General features: G+C 39.6%; 1 protein-coding gene across 3 annotated transcripts in view; it reads right to left on the bottom strand.

Moving 5' to 3' along the window:
- Positions 1-567: 567 nt before the first annotated feature.
- Positions 568-16582, bottom strand: part of ITCH (itchy E3 ubiquitin protein ligase) — a 62490-nt gene continuing 46475 nt past the window's right edge. For 2 of the 3 annotated variants that reach the window (XM_064729777.1, XM_064729779.1), the window contains exons 13-24: positions 15513-15641; positions 14792-14864; positions 13348-13419; positions 12628-12716; positions 11836-11995; positions 11419-11552; positions 9119-9259; positions 7292-7412; positions 6252-6356; positions 5936-6032; positions 5491-5563; positions 1464-4851 (exon numbers count right to left, since the gene is read on the bottom strand). In XM_064729777.1, the coding sequence (XP_064585847.1) occupies positions 4752-4851; positions 5491-5563; positions 5936-6032; positions 6252-6356; positions 7292-7412; positions 9119-9259; positions 11419-11552; positions 11836-11995; positions 12628-12716; positions 13348-13419; positions 14792-14864; positions 15513-15641 (1294 nt within the window). In that variant the 3' untranslated portion in view covers positions 1464-4751. Of the gene's footprint in view, positions 587-1463; positions 4852-5490; positions 5564-5935; positions 6033-6251; positions 6357-7291; positions 7413-9118; positions 9260-11418; positions 11553-11835; positions 11996-12627; positions 12717-13347; positions 13420-14791; positions 14865-15512; positions 15642-16582 lie in introns of those variants that run through there. The other variant, XM_064729778.1, reaches the window with a different exon arrangement.

The raw sequence follows: 16582 nt of genomic DNA, 5'->3' as shown, positions 1-16582 counted from the left end.
TTAGGATCCAAGAGATATGGCTGTTTCTTCTTCCAGTGGCTGTTCACAGCTCTGCCACCTAATTCGGTTAAATTCTAATATCTCTGACCAGTCCAGCAGCGAGTTTTACAGCTTGGCTACAAGAAGTCATTTGGCCGTGGATGGATTTAATTTCTGGTCTGTGCAATGGTAAGATTTGGGCAATAGTAAGGGTGTGGTGGATAATTTGGGCAATAATAAGCAGCACATAGCTGCCATTAGAAACCCAACCAAACATGGGTTTGCTTAAACAACCATTCCCATCCTGCCATGAACAAAACCTTCAACACTCCCACCCAGGGCTGGTGCTGATATTAGCACCCTCATCATTACAGCAAATAGGAAAAAAAAGCAGTGCAGCTGAGATGTACATTTTTCATACACTGCACTGTGATGAATTTTTGCCTTTTTAAAATAAACATCAGATGTATGTTAAATACCCTTGTAGCTGTATACATATAAAGCTGCTCAAAGCAGTATCAAAGTTTGGGCTTACACAACTTACTAGGATGCTTTTAAGTGGTTCCATTCAAAGCTTGGAGGAAGCAACTCCACACCAACCTCCCTGCTGCAGAAAAAGGCAGTTGTTATTGCATGTACTTGCCTGGCACAGAAAATCATCCTTGGGATTTGCTGCCCCTGACAAAATTGAGTTAACTGAGCCAGTGGGAACAGCTGGGAAAGTCAGCAGAGGAGAACCCAGTGGGAAGGTCTGCAGCAGGGAGTCTCACCCTCAGGGAAGGATGACCACTTTAGGGATCATCCAACCAAACTGGACAGAACCAAGTCCCTGAGACAGCATCACAAAATTAACTAGGGTAATTTTGGTTGGAAGAGACCTCTGAGATTATCAAGTCCAGTATTGTATGACCCTAAGACCTGCTGGGACATCCCTGTGAGCACTGAGGGAACTGGAACCTCGCTGCAAAGCCCATCTCAATCACCTGGCAAAGCCTGTGGCCGTCAGGAGAGATCCTCATGACAGGAATAATCTCAGTGCCACCTGCCCCTTGAAGGAGGATCAGGGACACCACAAGGCTGGTTGGTCTCACTGGAGCTTCCCCCCTCCTTTGTGGCATTCTGCCACTCCAAAGCCCTGGCAGTGTCATTGCTCACTGCTGGTATCCCTGCACCAGTGCTGCAATGGATGTTACAGCTGTGCCTCCTGCAGAACCTCCCTCAGGCCTCAGCAGCCTCACAGCCCTCACTGGCTCCTCAGGGCAGCATCCACAAGCACTAAAAATCCACAAATTGTGTCCAAAATCTTCTCTTCAATATCCAATCCAATTAACCAGGGTGGATGAGGTCTAGGGAAGAACTGTTCCTGAAGAATCCAAGTGGAAGGACAAGTCCAGGCAGCGTGACCCTCACCCCCAGGAGCACACAGACAATTCATTCCCACCTGGATATTCTGTCACACATAAGGAATAAGGACCAGACCACCAGCTCTTTAAGTAGTTTTATAAAAGTATTTGACTTACTGAGATACTGTTACAGTTACCTGAGTATTTGAAATTACAATGCAAGGAAATATCGACAATGAATTTCAGTACAGTATTTTACAATCCAGTGCTGCTGATCCCAGTTTCTACATGAGTTCACTAGAGCACATATACACAAACAGTGATTCTTGGAGAAAATTAAAAGACACCACAAAAAGGGGGCTGGAGATACCAATATAACAGAGTTGAGATTACAAACCCAGTGCAGCATGTAGTAAAATAAAATTTTTAAAAAACCCAAAAAAAACCCCTAACCCCCAAACAATTTTTTATTTTTCTCAAAATAATAAAAAAGGTTGTTTTTCTTAAAGACAAGCAACTGGATTAAAAAAACTCCAAACTTTCATACTAGATCAGATAAAGAATGTATTTACTGTGCATGTCATTAGTAAATGAACAGTTCCTGAGCTACTTGTAGCAATAAGGCTTTGATAATTCTCAGTATTTAATTTTCTCATGGCATTCTCATGAAGGAAAATTCTAAATAAAATTTCTTTTAATACTTGGTAATTAGGATCAACTGACAGTTGCATATGAATGTACATCTGTGACACACTATGAATTTATGCAGCTCAGGTAGCTAAAACAGTTGAAGCAATGGGAGACAAATTAATTAATCTCTGCTGAAAATCTCACTTGTAAATCCAATCCACAAAAACCTGTTATCTGGGATAGCAGCTGCTCTGGGCTCATCCCTGTATTGCTTCACCAGATCCCCAGAAAGAACTGAAAAGTGCACCAGTGGCTTGTATAATTCCTTTTAACTTATACACAACATGCTGTAAAAATTTAACAGATTTGTTAGTATTCACAAGTCAAATGCCTAAGGAATCTAAACTTGTGCCTTCAGAAATATTGTCAATGTAATGCTGTAAAGTTTCTTTAAATTTTTTTCTATTTGGCCAAATCCAATGTTTCACTGATTATTTTTCCCCCTCAATGAATTCTTTATTTGCAATATTTTAAAATCATATCTGGTGCTTGGAATATCCAGCCCCCTTTCTCCCATCCTGGTACAGCAGAAAAGACATATAAACATGCCATTTAAATTAAAGAAACAATGGAATAAGTGGAATCCTGGACATCAAAAATATATACAAGCAGGTATGTTTTTTCCTGAACTAAACATTTCAACCATAAAAATATTCAACAGCCAAACCCTATAGAACTAGGGCTAAGGCTATTTCAATTATAACTACTCTTTATTTTAAAAATATAGGGCTGACAGCCTTTTGGGTGATATTTATACATGAACAATAGTTCTAGGTTCCCTACACGAATTGTAAAGCAATATGCAGAACATAGACTATTTTTCATAGCTTAACCTTGCATTATCTTGCTTAATTTAATCTCTCTTGTAAATATGTTAGATAACTACATTTCACTGTAAGAATTAATATAAACAGAAAATATATATAAGGCTTTTATTTTTTCTCATGAGCTGTATACTGTCATAGATCCAAATATTGTGGAAGTTGGCAATTCTCCTCCCAGTTACACCTGAAGGTGAATTCTCACCATCAATGGAACTTTATAATAAGGGGCATTTCTGTATCATCAGCACCTCTCCCCAGGCTTTCCTTCAATTAAGCCTGGTAAGTCCCACCCCCCTGCCTTCCCAAAGCATTTATCACTGAGCCCTGACACACTTGTGAAGTCAGCTAAAACCTGTAGTGTCTTGGTTCTTAGGCCTGAATCCGTTTTTCCCTCTTGCAGTTTAGATGGATAAGACAGCAGGAAAGAAAGACTTTTCCAGACTGAATGTTCCGTGTTTCGCTTTCCCACTCTCCTGTTTCAGCTCTGTCTTCTGAAAGAGGCTCAAACGCAGCTCCTGCCCCAGTGCTCTGAGCTGCAGGTTTGCTTCAGTATGTGCTACATGTTATTTCAAGTGTCACATCTCTCACTGTGGCTACAGCTCATTTCACTGGTGTCTGACTTCCTCCCTTCGGGGGAAGGGAAAGGGCTGACCAGACCCAAAAAGTGCATTCAGTCTAAAGGAGCAGTAAAATGCAAAATGTTATTGTAAACCAGAAAAGAATTAACAGATTCTAAAAGGAAATAACAGATGTTAATTCAACAGGACCTTGCTACAAAAATTACTAGCTGTAAGAAGCTTAGGGTGAATTAGCTTAGAAACCTCCCCAAAAACTTCAGTTTCAAACTTTATAGAACTATTTACTGACACTCCAGCTTCCCAAAAACCTGTAATCCATGTCTGAACTTTCTAATCCTCTTGGCCTCAGCCAGTCTCACACATCAGTTCATTCACAGAAATGATGAGTAGGATCATTTTTTCAATCCAGTTGTTTTGTGCTTCTTCCTGAGAGCCAAGCGAACCCTTCGGAGCAAAGTGACGGCAACGCGTAGGAAAAACACCGAGGGCAATGTCCATGAACACTGCTGACAAACAGCCTGCAAACACCAACCTCAGTGGAATCAGTGCAATCCCAGCTGGGCTTGTCTTTTGCAAAACAAATGAAGTACCACAGTGTTAATATTGATTTCAAAGTTAAAACATGTTACACAGCAAAAGCTTAGAACCCTTCAGAGGGCACAGAGCAGTGTTCCAACAACTTTGGGCAGGTGTCTCTTTTGCTGACAGGAGCAGGATTGGGATAAACCAAAGCGAAGCTATGCCCTGGATTTGTGCCACAGTTTGACATCCCCTTAACAGCAGCTTCAGTCCAGCTGGCCCGTGAGCAGACTCCAGGCAAGGAAAAACAGTCTGGCCACACTTGAGTTAGAAAAAGGAGCTTAAGGATTGGAGCTGCTCACGGCACGGAGGGGGATCCAGGCTGGCCCTGACACTGCTGTTAGGAGGCTTAGGATGCTGCTGCAGCATTGCAGCTACCAATGAACTTCCCAGTGCATCAGTAGCAAAAATGCTACTAAAAAGGAAAGACAAAACTATTGTTAAAAATCTGTCAGTCATTAAGGACACATTCTAATTAATGAATGGTAAAACAAAGCAGAGCCCAAAGCTGTATTAAACCTCTACTTCGGCCATCAGTCGCTTGTAGCCATATCGGATTGCGCATTTGATTTCTGAAAGTGCTCAGTAGAAATCCAGAGTTAAGGTGGATAACCTCAGGATAACATCCATTTATTTACACATTAGTACTGTTAAATAAATCCAAGTCATGTCTACTTTACAATGAAGTGTGCAACAAGCAGAAGAAGTGAAGCACATACATCGTGTTGGGTTCACATTCTTCAAGGTGCAAATTTCAGCTACTCTTGCCCAAATCCTTCTGTTTCTTCAATTGCAAATAGCAGCTTTTCCTTCAACTGCTCATAATTTTTATATGGTGGAAGGTCTAAGCGATTGAAACTGCAAAACAAAAAAAAATTATGTACTGAGGAAGAATTCAATAGGACCAAAAAATCCATTATGAATATAGGTGATTCGAATTTTTGCTGTGGAGATTGAGACTGGGATTTATACCCTGAGAAAAGCTGACTACTGATATAAATGTATTTGTGAGGGCAGAGGTTAGTATTCAAGTGCTGATACAGTGATAGTTTTCATTAACTTTTCCTAGTTGGAGGAAAACCAACCTCTAGGTGGTTAATTAGAGTCATCATTTTCAATTTGTGTGGTTTTGCCTACCCAAAGAAAAGTGGAGAAGTGACCTTTTCTCTGAAAGTGTGTGAATGTGGCTATTTTACTAAGGAGTGCAGTGATAACAAAAGATAGTCCCAACCTTGTTAGACACTACTGGCAATGACATTAATTGTTCAGTAATATATAACACAAATCCATGGAATTCCCAGTGGAATCTATTCCATGCCACAAGAGCTTTTCAGAAGTTCAGCTATCATTTAACAACAGAGTTCACTGGTGTAATTTGTGTTTGCTTTCACAGAGTCTCAACCATTTCAGCATATTACCCATTTACTAAAACGTTACAGCAGACTGTGGTCACCAAAACCAGAGCAATAGCAATATTCTGATTTGTTATGTACTCACCAGGTATGACTTCTGGGTAACCAGTTTTCCTTCCCAACTTTTTCGATACAGAATTTTTGGGGTCCATTGCTCCCTGTAACAAATTCCAATAGACAAGGCATAGTCCAGCTACCTTTCTATCACTGTAACACACCTGAAGCATGCAAGGCTTAAATAAAGACAGGATTACACTTATTTGCACACAGAAGGGACATCTGTCTCACTCTACAGCTCTGCCTGGATCAAAGTCTACATGTGGAGAAATGCATCAGTCTGAAGTGATTTTAAAGTGCAATAAATAGGTGTAAACATTCCTTCCATCTCTTTCTATCATAGCTCAAGTATATGCATGGCTTACAAAACAGCATTTAATATTAATATAACACTCATTAAAAATGCCATAAATATGTAATTAGGTTCTTTTTAGAAGTATGTCTCCTGCATTAGAAGGGTTATTAATACATACCCATGAGGTCAGCAAATCCTCCCACTGGCAATCTGCAAGTTCCAGTCACAAACTGCAAGAGTCTCATCCTCTTCTCATTATCTATTTCTTTCACAAACTGAAAAACAGTAATGGAAATAAACATTTAGGGATAGATTCAATCTTCAGATCTTTACATCATCACCATCCACAGATGAACAGTAATGCTGGGAACAGCTGGGTTAGCAGTAACAGTTTCTATCTGCACTCTGCAGGTGTGCTCAGTGTTCTGACCACTGCTCAATGAGCTGTGCTCTGTAACTTCTGCTGGTCTGAGAATAAAGCAAAATCTGCAAACCTGCCAGAACCACACAATCTGCCTGCTGGTCCTGGTGTAGTGCCTGTAGATGGTGTGTCTCTGCCAGTCATTCAGGTCAATTTCTTGCATTCCACAGAGAAGCACCTTTGGGGCAGAAAAAGGGAAATAAGCAGAGGAGTACAAATTTCCACTTTCCTTCTGTGACCTCGCACACAGCAAAAGAGAACAACTGGACCCCCCCTTAGCAGCATCTGCAAAAATAGTGCACTAGGTTTTAATTTTAAACTTCATCCAAAATGTCTGTAAACAACAACTGATGATGAAGTGGTTCAAAGACTGGTTCTTGAAGTGTATTTGGAGAGGTGACAAATTAGAGAGCATCTCTGTTGTGAAAAATGGAGTAATTGTTTGCAATTTTAGGAATAAATTCTCCCCTGTGAGGGTGGGCAGGGCTGGCACAGGGTGCCCCTGGATCCCTGGCAGTGCCCCAGGCCAGGCTGGACAGGGCTGGGAGCACCCTGGGACAGTGGAAGGTGTCTCTGCATATGGAAGGGGGCTGGAACAAGATTATTTAAGATCCCAATCCAAACCATTCTGGGATTCTATTCAAGCCAGTTTATCTTTGCCCAGCCATACAATTCTTCACTAGGGATGGGATATTTTGTTTTGATGGCTTTACTTTTCAAACTGAACAGATGATTCAGAAAGTGTAATTTTGAGTGATCAAACCCAAACCAAGAACTTGGCTCAATCTATATGCAACCATCCATTGCATATCTGGCTTTATCTCTCAGTCTGTCAACTTACTCATTCTTTGAACACAGGAAAATCAAAGAATCACAAAAACAAAGTAAGAAATTTCTGCTGACAGAATCTTGGCATTTAGAAACATCTAAGTTGGCTGCAAAGAGCAAAGTTAAGGAAAACACACTAATCTAATACTATTCCATGAAGTTTCCCCCATATATTCCTTATAAAACAGTTGTCAGCCTCAATGAGTTCTGCTCTTCAGATGTACTGACTGGAGTTTATTTTATGTGTAATGACCTGGATCCAGCAATAGCCAAGCAATCCTTTACCTCCAGTTCCTTTGCATCAAAATACTGCAAATACTGTTGTGGCAGTATTTCATTGAAGCCTTCAAAGAAAGCCTGTGTCTGCTCCTCAACACCTCGGGACAGTCTCCATTCTGCCACCAGCCTGGAAAAGAGGACACACCAAGATCATTTAAATGGCTCATGCTAACCCAAGTCCACATCTTTACCTATTTTGAGATGAACTGTAAGCTAAGTTAAAAAAAACATGGAAAGTCTGGAAAGTTCTGGGGATAGAGCACCACATAATTTTATCAGCAGCCTTTACTCTTTGCAAATGATTGCATTTTTTCTCTAAATTACCCTAAGTGTTCAACTGTTCTGCTACAGAAGTATTTTGGACTCGAAGAGGAGTCAGCATCTCTTCACTGATTACATTAATGAGAGCACAGCAGTCCTGAGGTGTTTGAAGGTTTTGTCTGATATTCTCCCCAGAAATCTCAGTTGTTATCCATGACAAGGTAAAAAACAAGTCAAGTTGTACTGGTGAAGAGCAGCAGGACTGCCAGCTTACCAAGCAGTGACTATGTCCATTTGGAAAGTTCCATATTTGTTTCTGTTAATCATGAAACTTTGCTCTGTGGCAGAAACTCCACTCTCCATTAATAAAAGGGTGAAAAGCAGGCAGGAGACCCGGAGAACCTGAACCCAGGGAGAAGCAGATATTATGCTGAATTCAAGCCTAACCTGTCAGGAGCACTGGATTCTAAAGGAGAGGTGGCTATTTCTCATTTCTGACCTAGAAACTTGGGGGACTTAAAGCAGGACTTGGAGTAAGGCAAAAGAATCCGAATGAAACTGCAATCCAAGCTCTCCCTGGGTTCCTAGGAACTGGAGAAGAATGATTTCCTGCAGATCCTCCCTCCTGCCAAATGCCAGTATGTTTCTGGTGCAAACACCACCTCTTTTGTGAATCCCTGAAATGTCTGCAGATTTCTCATGCAGATGAAAACAGAGCCCATTCCCAACCCCCTCCCCTGCCCATGGAAAAGCCTTCACAGAACACACTGTAACAAAGAGGAAAATTCTCTGTGATTCAGTTTAGTTTGTGCCTGCAATGTGTGACAGCATTTCTTGCAAGCACATCCTCCAAGCTTTTATGTTGAAGTTCACACCTTAAATCAGAGCTGCTGTACTGCTGCACACTGAGGAAAAAGGGGATATTTCAGGACAAAGCAGGTCTCTGTTCACATGTTTATTCCTTAATCACTCTTATGCTCCTTCACTCTTAATCTATTGCTTTAAAACATTTTGGTGCTGCAAATATCATCTTTACTTTATGACAGTACAACCTATGACAACATTCAAAACACTGTTACAACTACAAGACCAGTTCAGATAAAACTAATAGCAATTCCAAGTATCTTTGAAAAATAAGAATCTTCACAATAAACCCAAAAATGTTCTCAAAAAAACCCCAACAAAAAACAACCTCTCAAAACATGACATGAAACAGAAATGGCTGGCTGGAACATCAGCAGGATATAAAGCAATATAATTACAGTAATAAACAGATGTAACATTTCATTAAATATATGACAGCCACAACTCTTGTCATGGTACTCTGCTAAACTGAGATAACTCTAGGAAAAAAAGTGGACTTTCTTCTAACCATGATCTTAAGGAAAAGTGGATTTTACAAACTTATTTCTATCAATATTCCTCTTTCAAATATGGGATCCAAACACTTGCCACTTGTTGCCAGCATCAGGAATTTCTCAGCAATGCTTTAGAAGACACAGACAGTCTTTTGTTGCTAGAACTCAAAAAAAGAAAATGACTGAGTATTTTAAAGTCTTCACTTATTCTTACCTGATGTAGTCTTCTTTATTTTCTTCTGTGACCAGAATGTTGCTACCATTTGGCTTCAAATCATGGCTTTTGATTTCACCTAGTATTTCTTTATCAACAGAAAAAAACATTTCCAAGCCACATTCTTCAATATCATTCTCTCTGGAAGGAAAAAAACCCACAGTTTTAAATAACTGTGTTGAGAACTTGCACACAGCAGAGGAGATGAGTATGAAGAACCTGAATTTAGAAGGTTTGGAGTTAAATAGTCAAGATAAGGAAATGTTCTTTACACAGTAATGATAGCCTTGCCAGAAGTCCTGGAGTTCATATGTTGATTTATGCTTTTGGAAAGTGAAGAACTGCCTGTATATACAGAGGTTTTGATGATGGTTTTCCTCCAAAATCAAGTGCAAAATCCAGATATTTATCCTGACCCATAACACAGCAATGCCAGTCTTGAAAACATGGCTGTGGTTTATTGAGCCCCATGATGCAACTGCACTTCTGAACTTCATCTTTCCAAAACTGCATGAAACCTTGGGTGAGGAGGGAAGGCTTCAGATGAAAGGCTGATTTTATTTCATCATCCATCCCTCTTAAAGTGAAAGCCACATGCTCTAGCTCAGTTTGGGCACTGAGGTTTGGCAGGTGACCTCTGAAAGTCTCGTTCCAAACTCAGCCAATCTCTGAAATCCTCAAACTTGTGGGAATGAGAAAAAGAGCCCTCTGATACAAATGCCAAGGAATGCTTCCTGCAAAGTTATAAAATTTGCTTTTTTGTGAGGAACAAAATTATGCCAGTCCTGACAGCCATGGCTCTTCTCCCCTGGAAATGTGCAGTCCTTTCCTCAGGGGTACCTCCAGCAGCACTACAGAAAAGCAGGCCCAGTACACTGAAGTTTGGCTCTGGACTGAGAGGACTCTGCAGCCCTTGGAGTTCTGAAGCCTTTTCTCCAATTTTCACATCCTTAAGTGATTTTTCAAAGGGGCAAAGCCTTTTCTGCACTCCAGCCTAGATCTCTATCACTACAGAAATGGCTTTGAATTAAAATGAAGGCACATTAGCAGCACATCCATGGAGTACAGAACATACTACTCTGAAAAACCAACACAATTCCCATCTCAATTCTTCAATATCTCATGCTGCTTTCTCTGCTCCTCAGTATTTAATATGAACCTTCCAAGAATCACCACTACAGAGGAAAATCTTGGCTTTTATATTTAGTTTTGCATTTCAAAACCCAATCTATTCTCACACCTTCTATGAAGCTTTCAAACCATGTTTAGAGCTATTCTTAGTGTGATTCCTAAGTGAAATGTTTTGTCTGTAGTCACAAGAAAGACTAATTTTTCTGCAAAATTGTTTTTATTATAGCTGAAGAAAAAAGTTTACTCAGTTTGCCTTTTTCTTCTAATATATTCGTTAATATTTTTAGCTGAAAGAAAAAAATCTGTGTTCCTGAAACAAATGGTGCATATCAACCACAGATTAAAACATGTGACATCCTCCTATGACAAAATCAGTACAAAATTACAATGCTATAGATCGAAGGGGCTTTAAAAATTATTTCTTAAAATATCTGTAATACATAATTCCAAAATAATTGTGGTCTAGATACTCCACATCCTTTTTACTTGCTAGTCTCTGGAGAGGAATTTGCAAAAGAGTGGAAGAGGAGGACTCCACAAGAGCAGGGACAGAGAGGTGCCTGGGCATGCAGACATGGAAGCTGCAGGTAGGAATGGTCTGGATCATTAAGCTTGGGGCAAAAATACCAGGACAGCTAGAACTTTTTCAAAGCATTAAATCTTCAATACCAACCTTGAGGTCAAATTGCGACTTGCAACAGAAGAATTGTGTGGTAGTAAATAATAAACTACATTTGTTAACTTCATGTTCTTGTAGCACTAAACATTCTGTTTTCTAACTAAACCAGTACTAGAGAAACATTAAATGGGTATTTCCTGATTTCTTTTAATCAGTTATCTGAGAAGTCTCAGTCAAATTTACTCAAGCCATTTTATCTGTAACCATGTTCAACACGGCCAGATCTGTATGTCCAACTGGAATTAGTAACAGCCAATAATAACACAACTCAAGATGCTGCACGGAATATTCAATGAACCAGAAAGGCTCTGCATGAACAAATCATTCTTCGTGTATCTAAAGTCACTGCAAAAATTCCATACTGCTCTGCAATGTTAGATTATGTTCTTCTGTGGGGTTGTTAGTAAGAGATTTACATCTACTTCCTGGCAGAAGTGAAAACCAAAAACATTGTATTGCTATTTCAAGAACAAAACAAAGTCAAACTCACTTTACCCAGATGAGAGAGTTGTAAAACTCTGGGTCAACAGATTCTAAATCCTTGAGTCCTACTGCCTTGTTTAGGATACGTTTATAGAATGGCAGAGAGAAACCAGTGTCAATGAACTTCCCATGGAACAAAGCCTGAGGAACACAAAAACAGACAAAATAATGCAAAGGATGCTTCAGTACTTACTATGACAACATTCTGTTCTCTGTGCCCATGAAATCTGACAGCCAAAGAATTAAACCAACCTGAGTACCATCACTGCCAATATGCTGAAGTAGCTTGTACCAACAGGATTTATAGCCAAAACACCTGATACTGTCAGCTCAAAAATGGATTTTTATCATTACCCATCTGATGGCACAGTATTTACTTACAGGAAAATTACAGGACAGATCTGTTTCCTGCTTTAGGACGTACCATGGCAATGAACCTCCCGATGAATCTGAAGTATTTCAGGTGGTCTGGGTTGATGTAAGAGGCTGGGTTTATCTGTAAGCAGTAGTTATCTTTCCCTGCATATTCAAACAGGCAGTACATGGGGTTCAAGACTTCGTGTGACAACAGAAAGAACCACTCCCTGAAATCACACAAACAATAAAAACACATTTCAGAATAAATCACAGCAGAAATTACTGTAGCTAACTCATGTTGACTCAGGCCCTTGTTGGGCCTCCTTTCCCAGAGAGCAGCTGACCTACACGGGCACCAAAGGGAAACTACAGCAAATCACAAATTAAAATGCAAAGTTGCAATGATACCACTGTCAGTGGCTTGGAGAAAACCCACTCTTATCTAAATGAGCACATTACAAGTGTACCCCTGATCTAAACATCCAGGGCTGGGGAATGCCAATTAACATATGCACTTCTCAGTTACATTCCAGTCAAGACTTTGTATTTAAATGTAGATTTCTGTTCACTTTTTCAATAAACTCTACTTTGACATTAACAGCTGGGTCAAAGGGTCACTTTAATTCAGTAAATTGCATCTCTTTAATCATGGAGATGATTAAGTAACTCCTAATGCAAACTGAAAATCATTTTACACAGTTTTAAGACATGCAAACATCTTGCAAAACTGTCTTCCTCAGATGTTCCAAGCTAAGGAATAAACTTCATTCCTATTGTGAAAGCACTGCAGTACTTTGGGGAAGCCTTCACATCACCACCAGCAGAACAAGTTATTATCTGCCATTTCAGTGTAGTTTACCTTGCCACACCTCCATAATCTAAACCTTCTTCACCAGGGAAAATAACCCATAAACGTCTCCGGAGATCCTGAGGGCTGAAGCTCATTATCTTAGTGAAAGAAAAACAATCAATTATTTTTAAGGAAACAGCTATAAGCACTGGTTAGAATTACTGCTATTTTCTAATGAGCATTTAATAATTTGGAAAAATTTTAATCAGGGTCTACAGACCTTAACAAAACCTTAATATTTTAACCTTAGGTCTACAGAGATTAGTAACTCCTAATAATGCAAATAGAATTAATAATTTTTGTTAAAAAAAAAATGCTCATTTCAAGACAACCAGACTAAGATCAACTTAATATATTGTTTGTATGTAGACCATGCTAGTGCAACACATTGTGAGGAAAAATGCATAAACATAAGCACAACCAAAAAAACCTCCTGAAAATGGGGTGCTGCTCTGCCCCAGCAGTCTCCTCAAAATCAACTCAGATTTTAAATCATTCTGAGGGGGAAAAAAAAACCCCAAAATCACCTTTGTCAGATAAATCAGTGCCAGAACGACAGATATTGGCATGATCTTGTAAGTGTGAATGCAGCCTATTAAATTAATATTTTTTAGTTAGCCTAACTTAAAGTAACATTAGCAAGATACCAAAGGTTCAAAAATGACAAGTGAGAATAAATTCACTAACACTACTTTTCATACCCATTACTCCCATGTTTTAACACAATACCTGCTGAAATGAGTCCTCAAATAACGTTTTCCTGCTCACTGTGATCTTTATATGCTGTGGCATTGCAAGTTGCTGAAAGGAAATTTTTAGATGTGAAGGGTACAATCACTTAAAGTTTCAACAACTCAGTTTGGACTGCTAGCTGCTGTATATATTAAAAAGCACAGTTGAATTTCATCAATCAATATAAAACAAATCCCGCAATCAAGGTATCTGAATTGTCATTTAATCCAAGAATAAATTTGTTCCAATACTGCTGTCTACAGTGACATGAACACACCTCCAGATGCTGCTCAGAACAGGTTAAAGATTGCACTCCTAAAGACACTGGGGAACATGAAGATCAACAACATGTCCCAGCTGAGGGAGCCTTTCTACCCCAGAATTGATGAGACACATGAAGAACCTCTCCTGTAATAAAAGGCTGAAACAATTGGGATTGTTCAGCCTGGAGAAACTTCAGGGTGACCCAATTGTGGCCTTCAGTACCTGGAAGGCACCAACAAGAAAGATGGAGAGAGATTATTGACAAAGGCCTGGACAGGACACAGGGAATGGCTCCCACTGCCAGAGGCAGGGTTAGGAGGGATATTGGATGTTGGGAAGGAATTCCCAGCACCTGGGAGGGTGGGCAGGCCCTGGCACAGGTGCCCAGAGCAGCTGGGGCTGCCCCTGGATCCCTGGAAGTGTTCAAGGCCAGGTTGGACAGGGCTTGGAGCAATTTGGGGTAGTGAAAGGGGGCTGGAATTGATGATCTTTAAGGTTCTTTAAAACTCAAACCATTCTGGGATTCTATTAATTTAATAAAAATTAAAATATTCAGGCTCTACTGCACAAAATTCCAAGTGAAAAACGAGGCTAGTCTCTGCACTATTTTCAAAGGACAATTCAGTGACTCTTGAAAACTGGAACATTCAAACCAAAAAGTTTTTCTCTAAACATCAAGTTACTTCATCTCTTGATTTAAGGAGCTTAGAGGCCCAAGACTGACACACTGAATTTGATATTATGTTAGAGCACCCTATGTGCACCACAGCAAACTCCTCAGTGCTAAGACATATCTGTTGTGTTGCAAATGCCCTGCATTTTCTGCCAGAAGTGGGTATTCACACAGAAATCAGATGTTGTATTAACTCTAAAAAAATGGTGCCTCCATATATTCTTAACAGCAGCAAGACAACGCTATTCAGAAATCCACCACTTAAAAAAAAAGTAGGGAAATTGATGTTTTCCCTTATTCTAAAACATTTTAAAGCCAAAAGTTACATCACTTTAAAGCTTACATGAGATTACACATTTCCTGCATTTACTCCCTCTTAACTTAACTCACTTTTAACTTTAGAGTAGTTTGATTCCCTTTACTGGAAGGCACTGAAGAAGGCATTGAAAGTGTGTAAGCAAAACCAAAAATGCAAAAAAATCTTGCAAAAAAATGAATCCATACCTGACACCAGAATCTGAAATAATGGACCTTGGCCTTGAAATCACGCACATAAGCTATCTGAGGTCCATTGTCTCTGCAACCAAAAGGAGGAAAAGAATGAATTTCCAAGTGTTTTTGTAACTGAAGCAAAAGCCTGCAGATGTATTAGTTATACAGCTGTATGGTCTAGCTGGCTATCTAGTCACATTTTTTGATTTTGGGGTGTAATTTCTTGTTTTTAAACTAAAAAGAAAAATCTTCCTTTGTAAACTGTAGAATGCTTAACAGTACATTTAAAACACTACCTGAACATTAACTGTAAAAAAAGATTCTAACAATAAAGAAGGGACGACATTCAGTTAACTTGGGAGGTAAATTCTGGTTTCAACTTCATTCTGGTTCCTAAAAAAAAAAAATCAGAAAAAGAAAGGGTTGGGTCTCTTTTAAAGAGAGAAGGAAGGGATTTGGTCATCAACAGAACAGATGCAGCTCCTCCACTACTCTCAAATCTCACACATTACATGGCAAGAAAGATTCTGCAGTGTTTAGAACTCTGGCTTCTTCAGGGACTTTCATTTTCAGAATTAAAAAGTCACAGGTAATTAAGAAGCATTGCTGCATGTAAACCTTCCTGCCTAATAATGTAGCAAGAAGCAAAAAATAAATATTTAAAAAATATTTTTAAAATGATGTGTGCTAAACTTGACTTTTGAAACCTTAGTGAAATGTTAAGAACACTTACAGAGCAGACTTGCCCGTGCGGGGATCGATGTATGTAGTGGTTCTTCTATTGTGATCCACAAAATAGGGAATTCCATCCACAGTAAATCGCATTTCCCAGCCCTCTGGCAAAGGCTTCTCATTTAACTGACTGTGGATACAAGAAAATACATGGTAACTGATCAACAGAATCCATGATGTCAATGGAGTAATACCTGAGACAGTAAACATCTTGGAAAATCTAGAGAGTCTAAGGTTGAGAAAGTTTCTCTTTGGATTTATTTTAGCTTCCCTCCCCCACCAAAATTTGCAGTAATCTCTCAATTAGGCCAAAAGTATTATCTCATTTGCTTGCAATACCTTAAATAAAGGCAAGAAAAAACCTGAAGGGAAAAGTGTAAGCAAGGTTTATTGTTTCCTTCACAAACAACAGAATTTTATCTTCTAACTATGAGGATTTTACTCAAAAACTGATATAATTTTAATAAGCAGTTTTTGGTACCTCATGAATAATCACAGCAGCCAAAAATGTTTCAGAATGCCAAATTAAAAGAAAATGCCAATCCTGATCATGTAAAATTTTTTGCCAATGTTTTCCAACTCAGTTTTGCTGTATATAAAAGTAGATCTCAATATATCTGGAAGATCTGAGTGGTATCACTGTGAAGTGCTCCCCAGTGGCTTCCCTCCATCAATGCCATGTCCTGACTGTGCAGCCCAAGCATTCTGCTGCTGGGCTGCTCCAAGAGGAATTTCTCTCCACAGCTGCAGAGGGGAGTGGCTACAGCTGTGACCCCTCTCACACAGCCCTGGCTGTGCCCCTTCCCCTCCTTCATGGAGGACAGGTGAAGCTGCTTCACCAAACACATCTTCAGCTCAAACAGCACATGGGACTGAACACACTTCACCCTCAACTTCCTGCCTCCATTCCTTACCTCAAAGGCTTTGCAGTGACAGAGCTCAAAATAAACAGAACTCCTGTGCTTCTAGTAGTGCCTCTGTCTCCTTTATTCCTCCTTTTTTAAAGAGGTGTGAGGAAAGGTGCTACAGTTTTTTGGGTCATCTTCTTTCTGTCTCCTACCCATCCCCAGA

The sequence above is a fragment of the Zonotrichia leucophrys genome, chromosome 20 (assembly GCF_028769735.1).
Source record: "Zonotrichia leucophrys gambelii isolate GWCS_2022_RI chromosome 20, RI_Zleu_2.0, whole genome shotgun sequence".
Lineage (NCBI taxonomy): Eukaryota > Metazoa > Chordata > Aves > Passeriformes > Passerellidae > Zonotrichia > Zonotrichia leucophrys.
The sequence above is the reverse complement of the archived record's forward strand: the minus strand, read 5'-3'. Positions and strand labels throughout refer to the sequence as shown.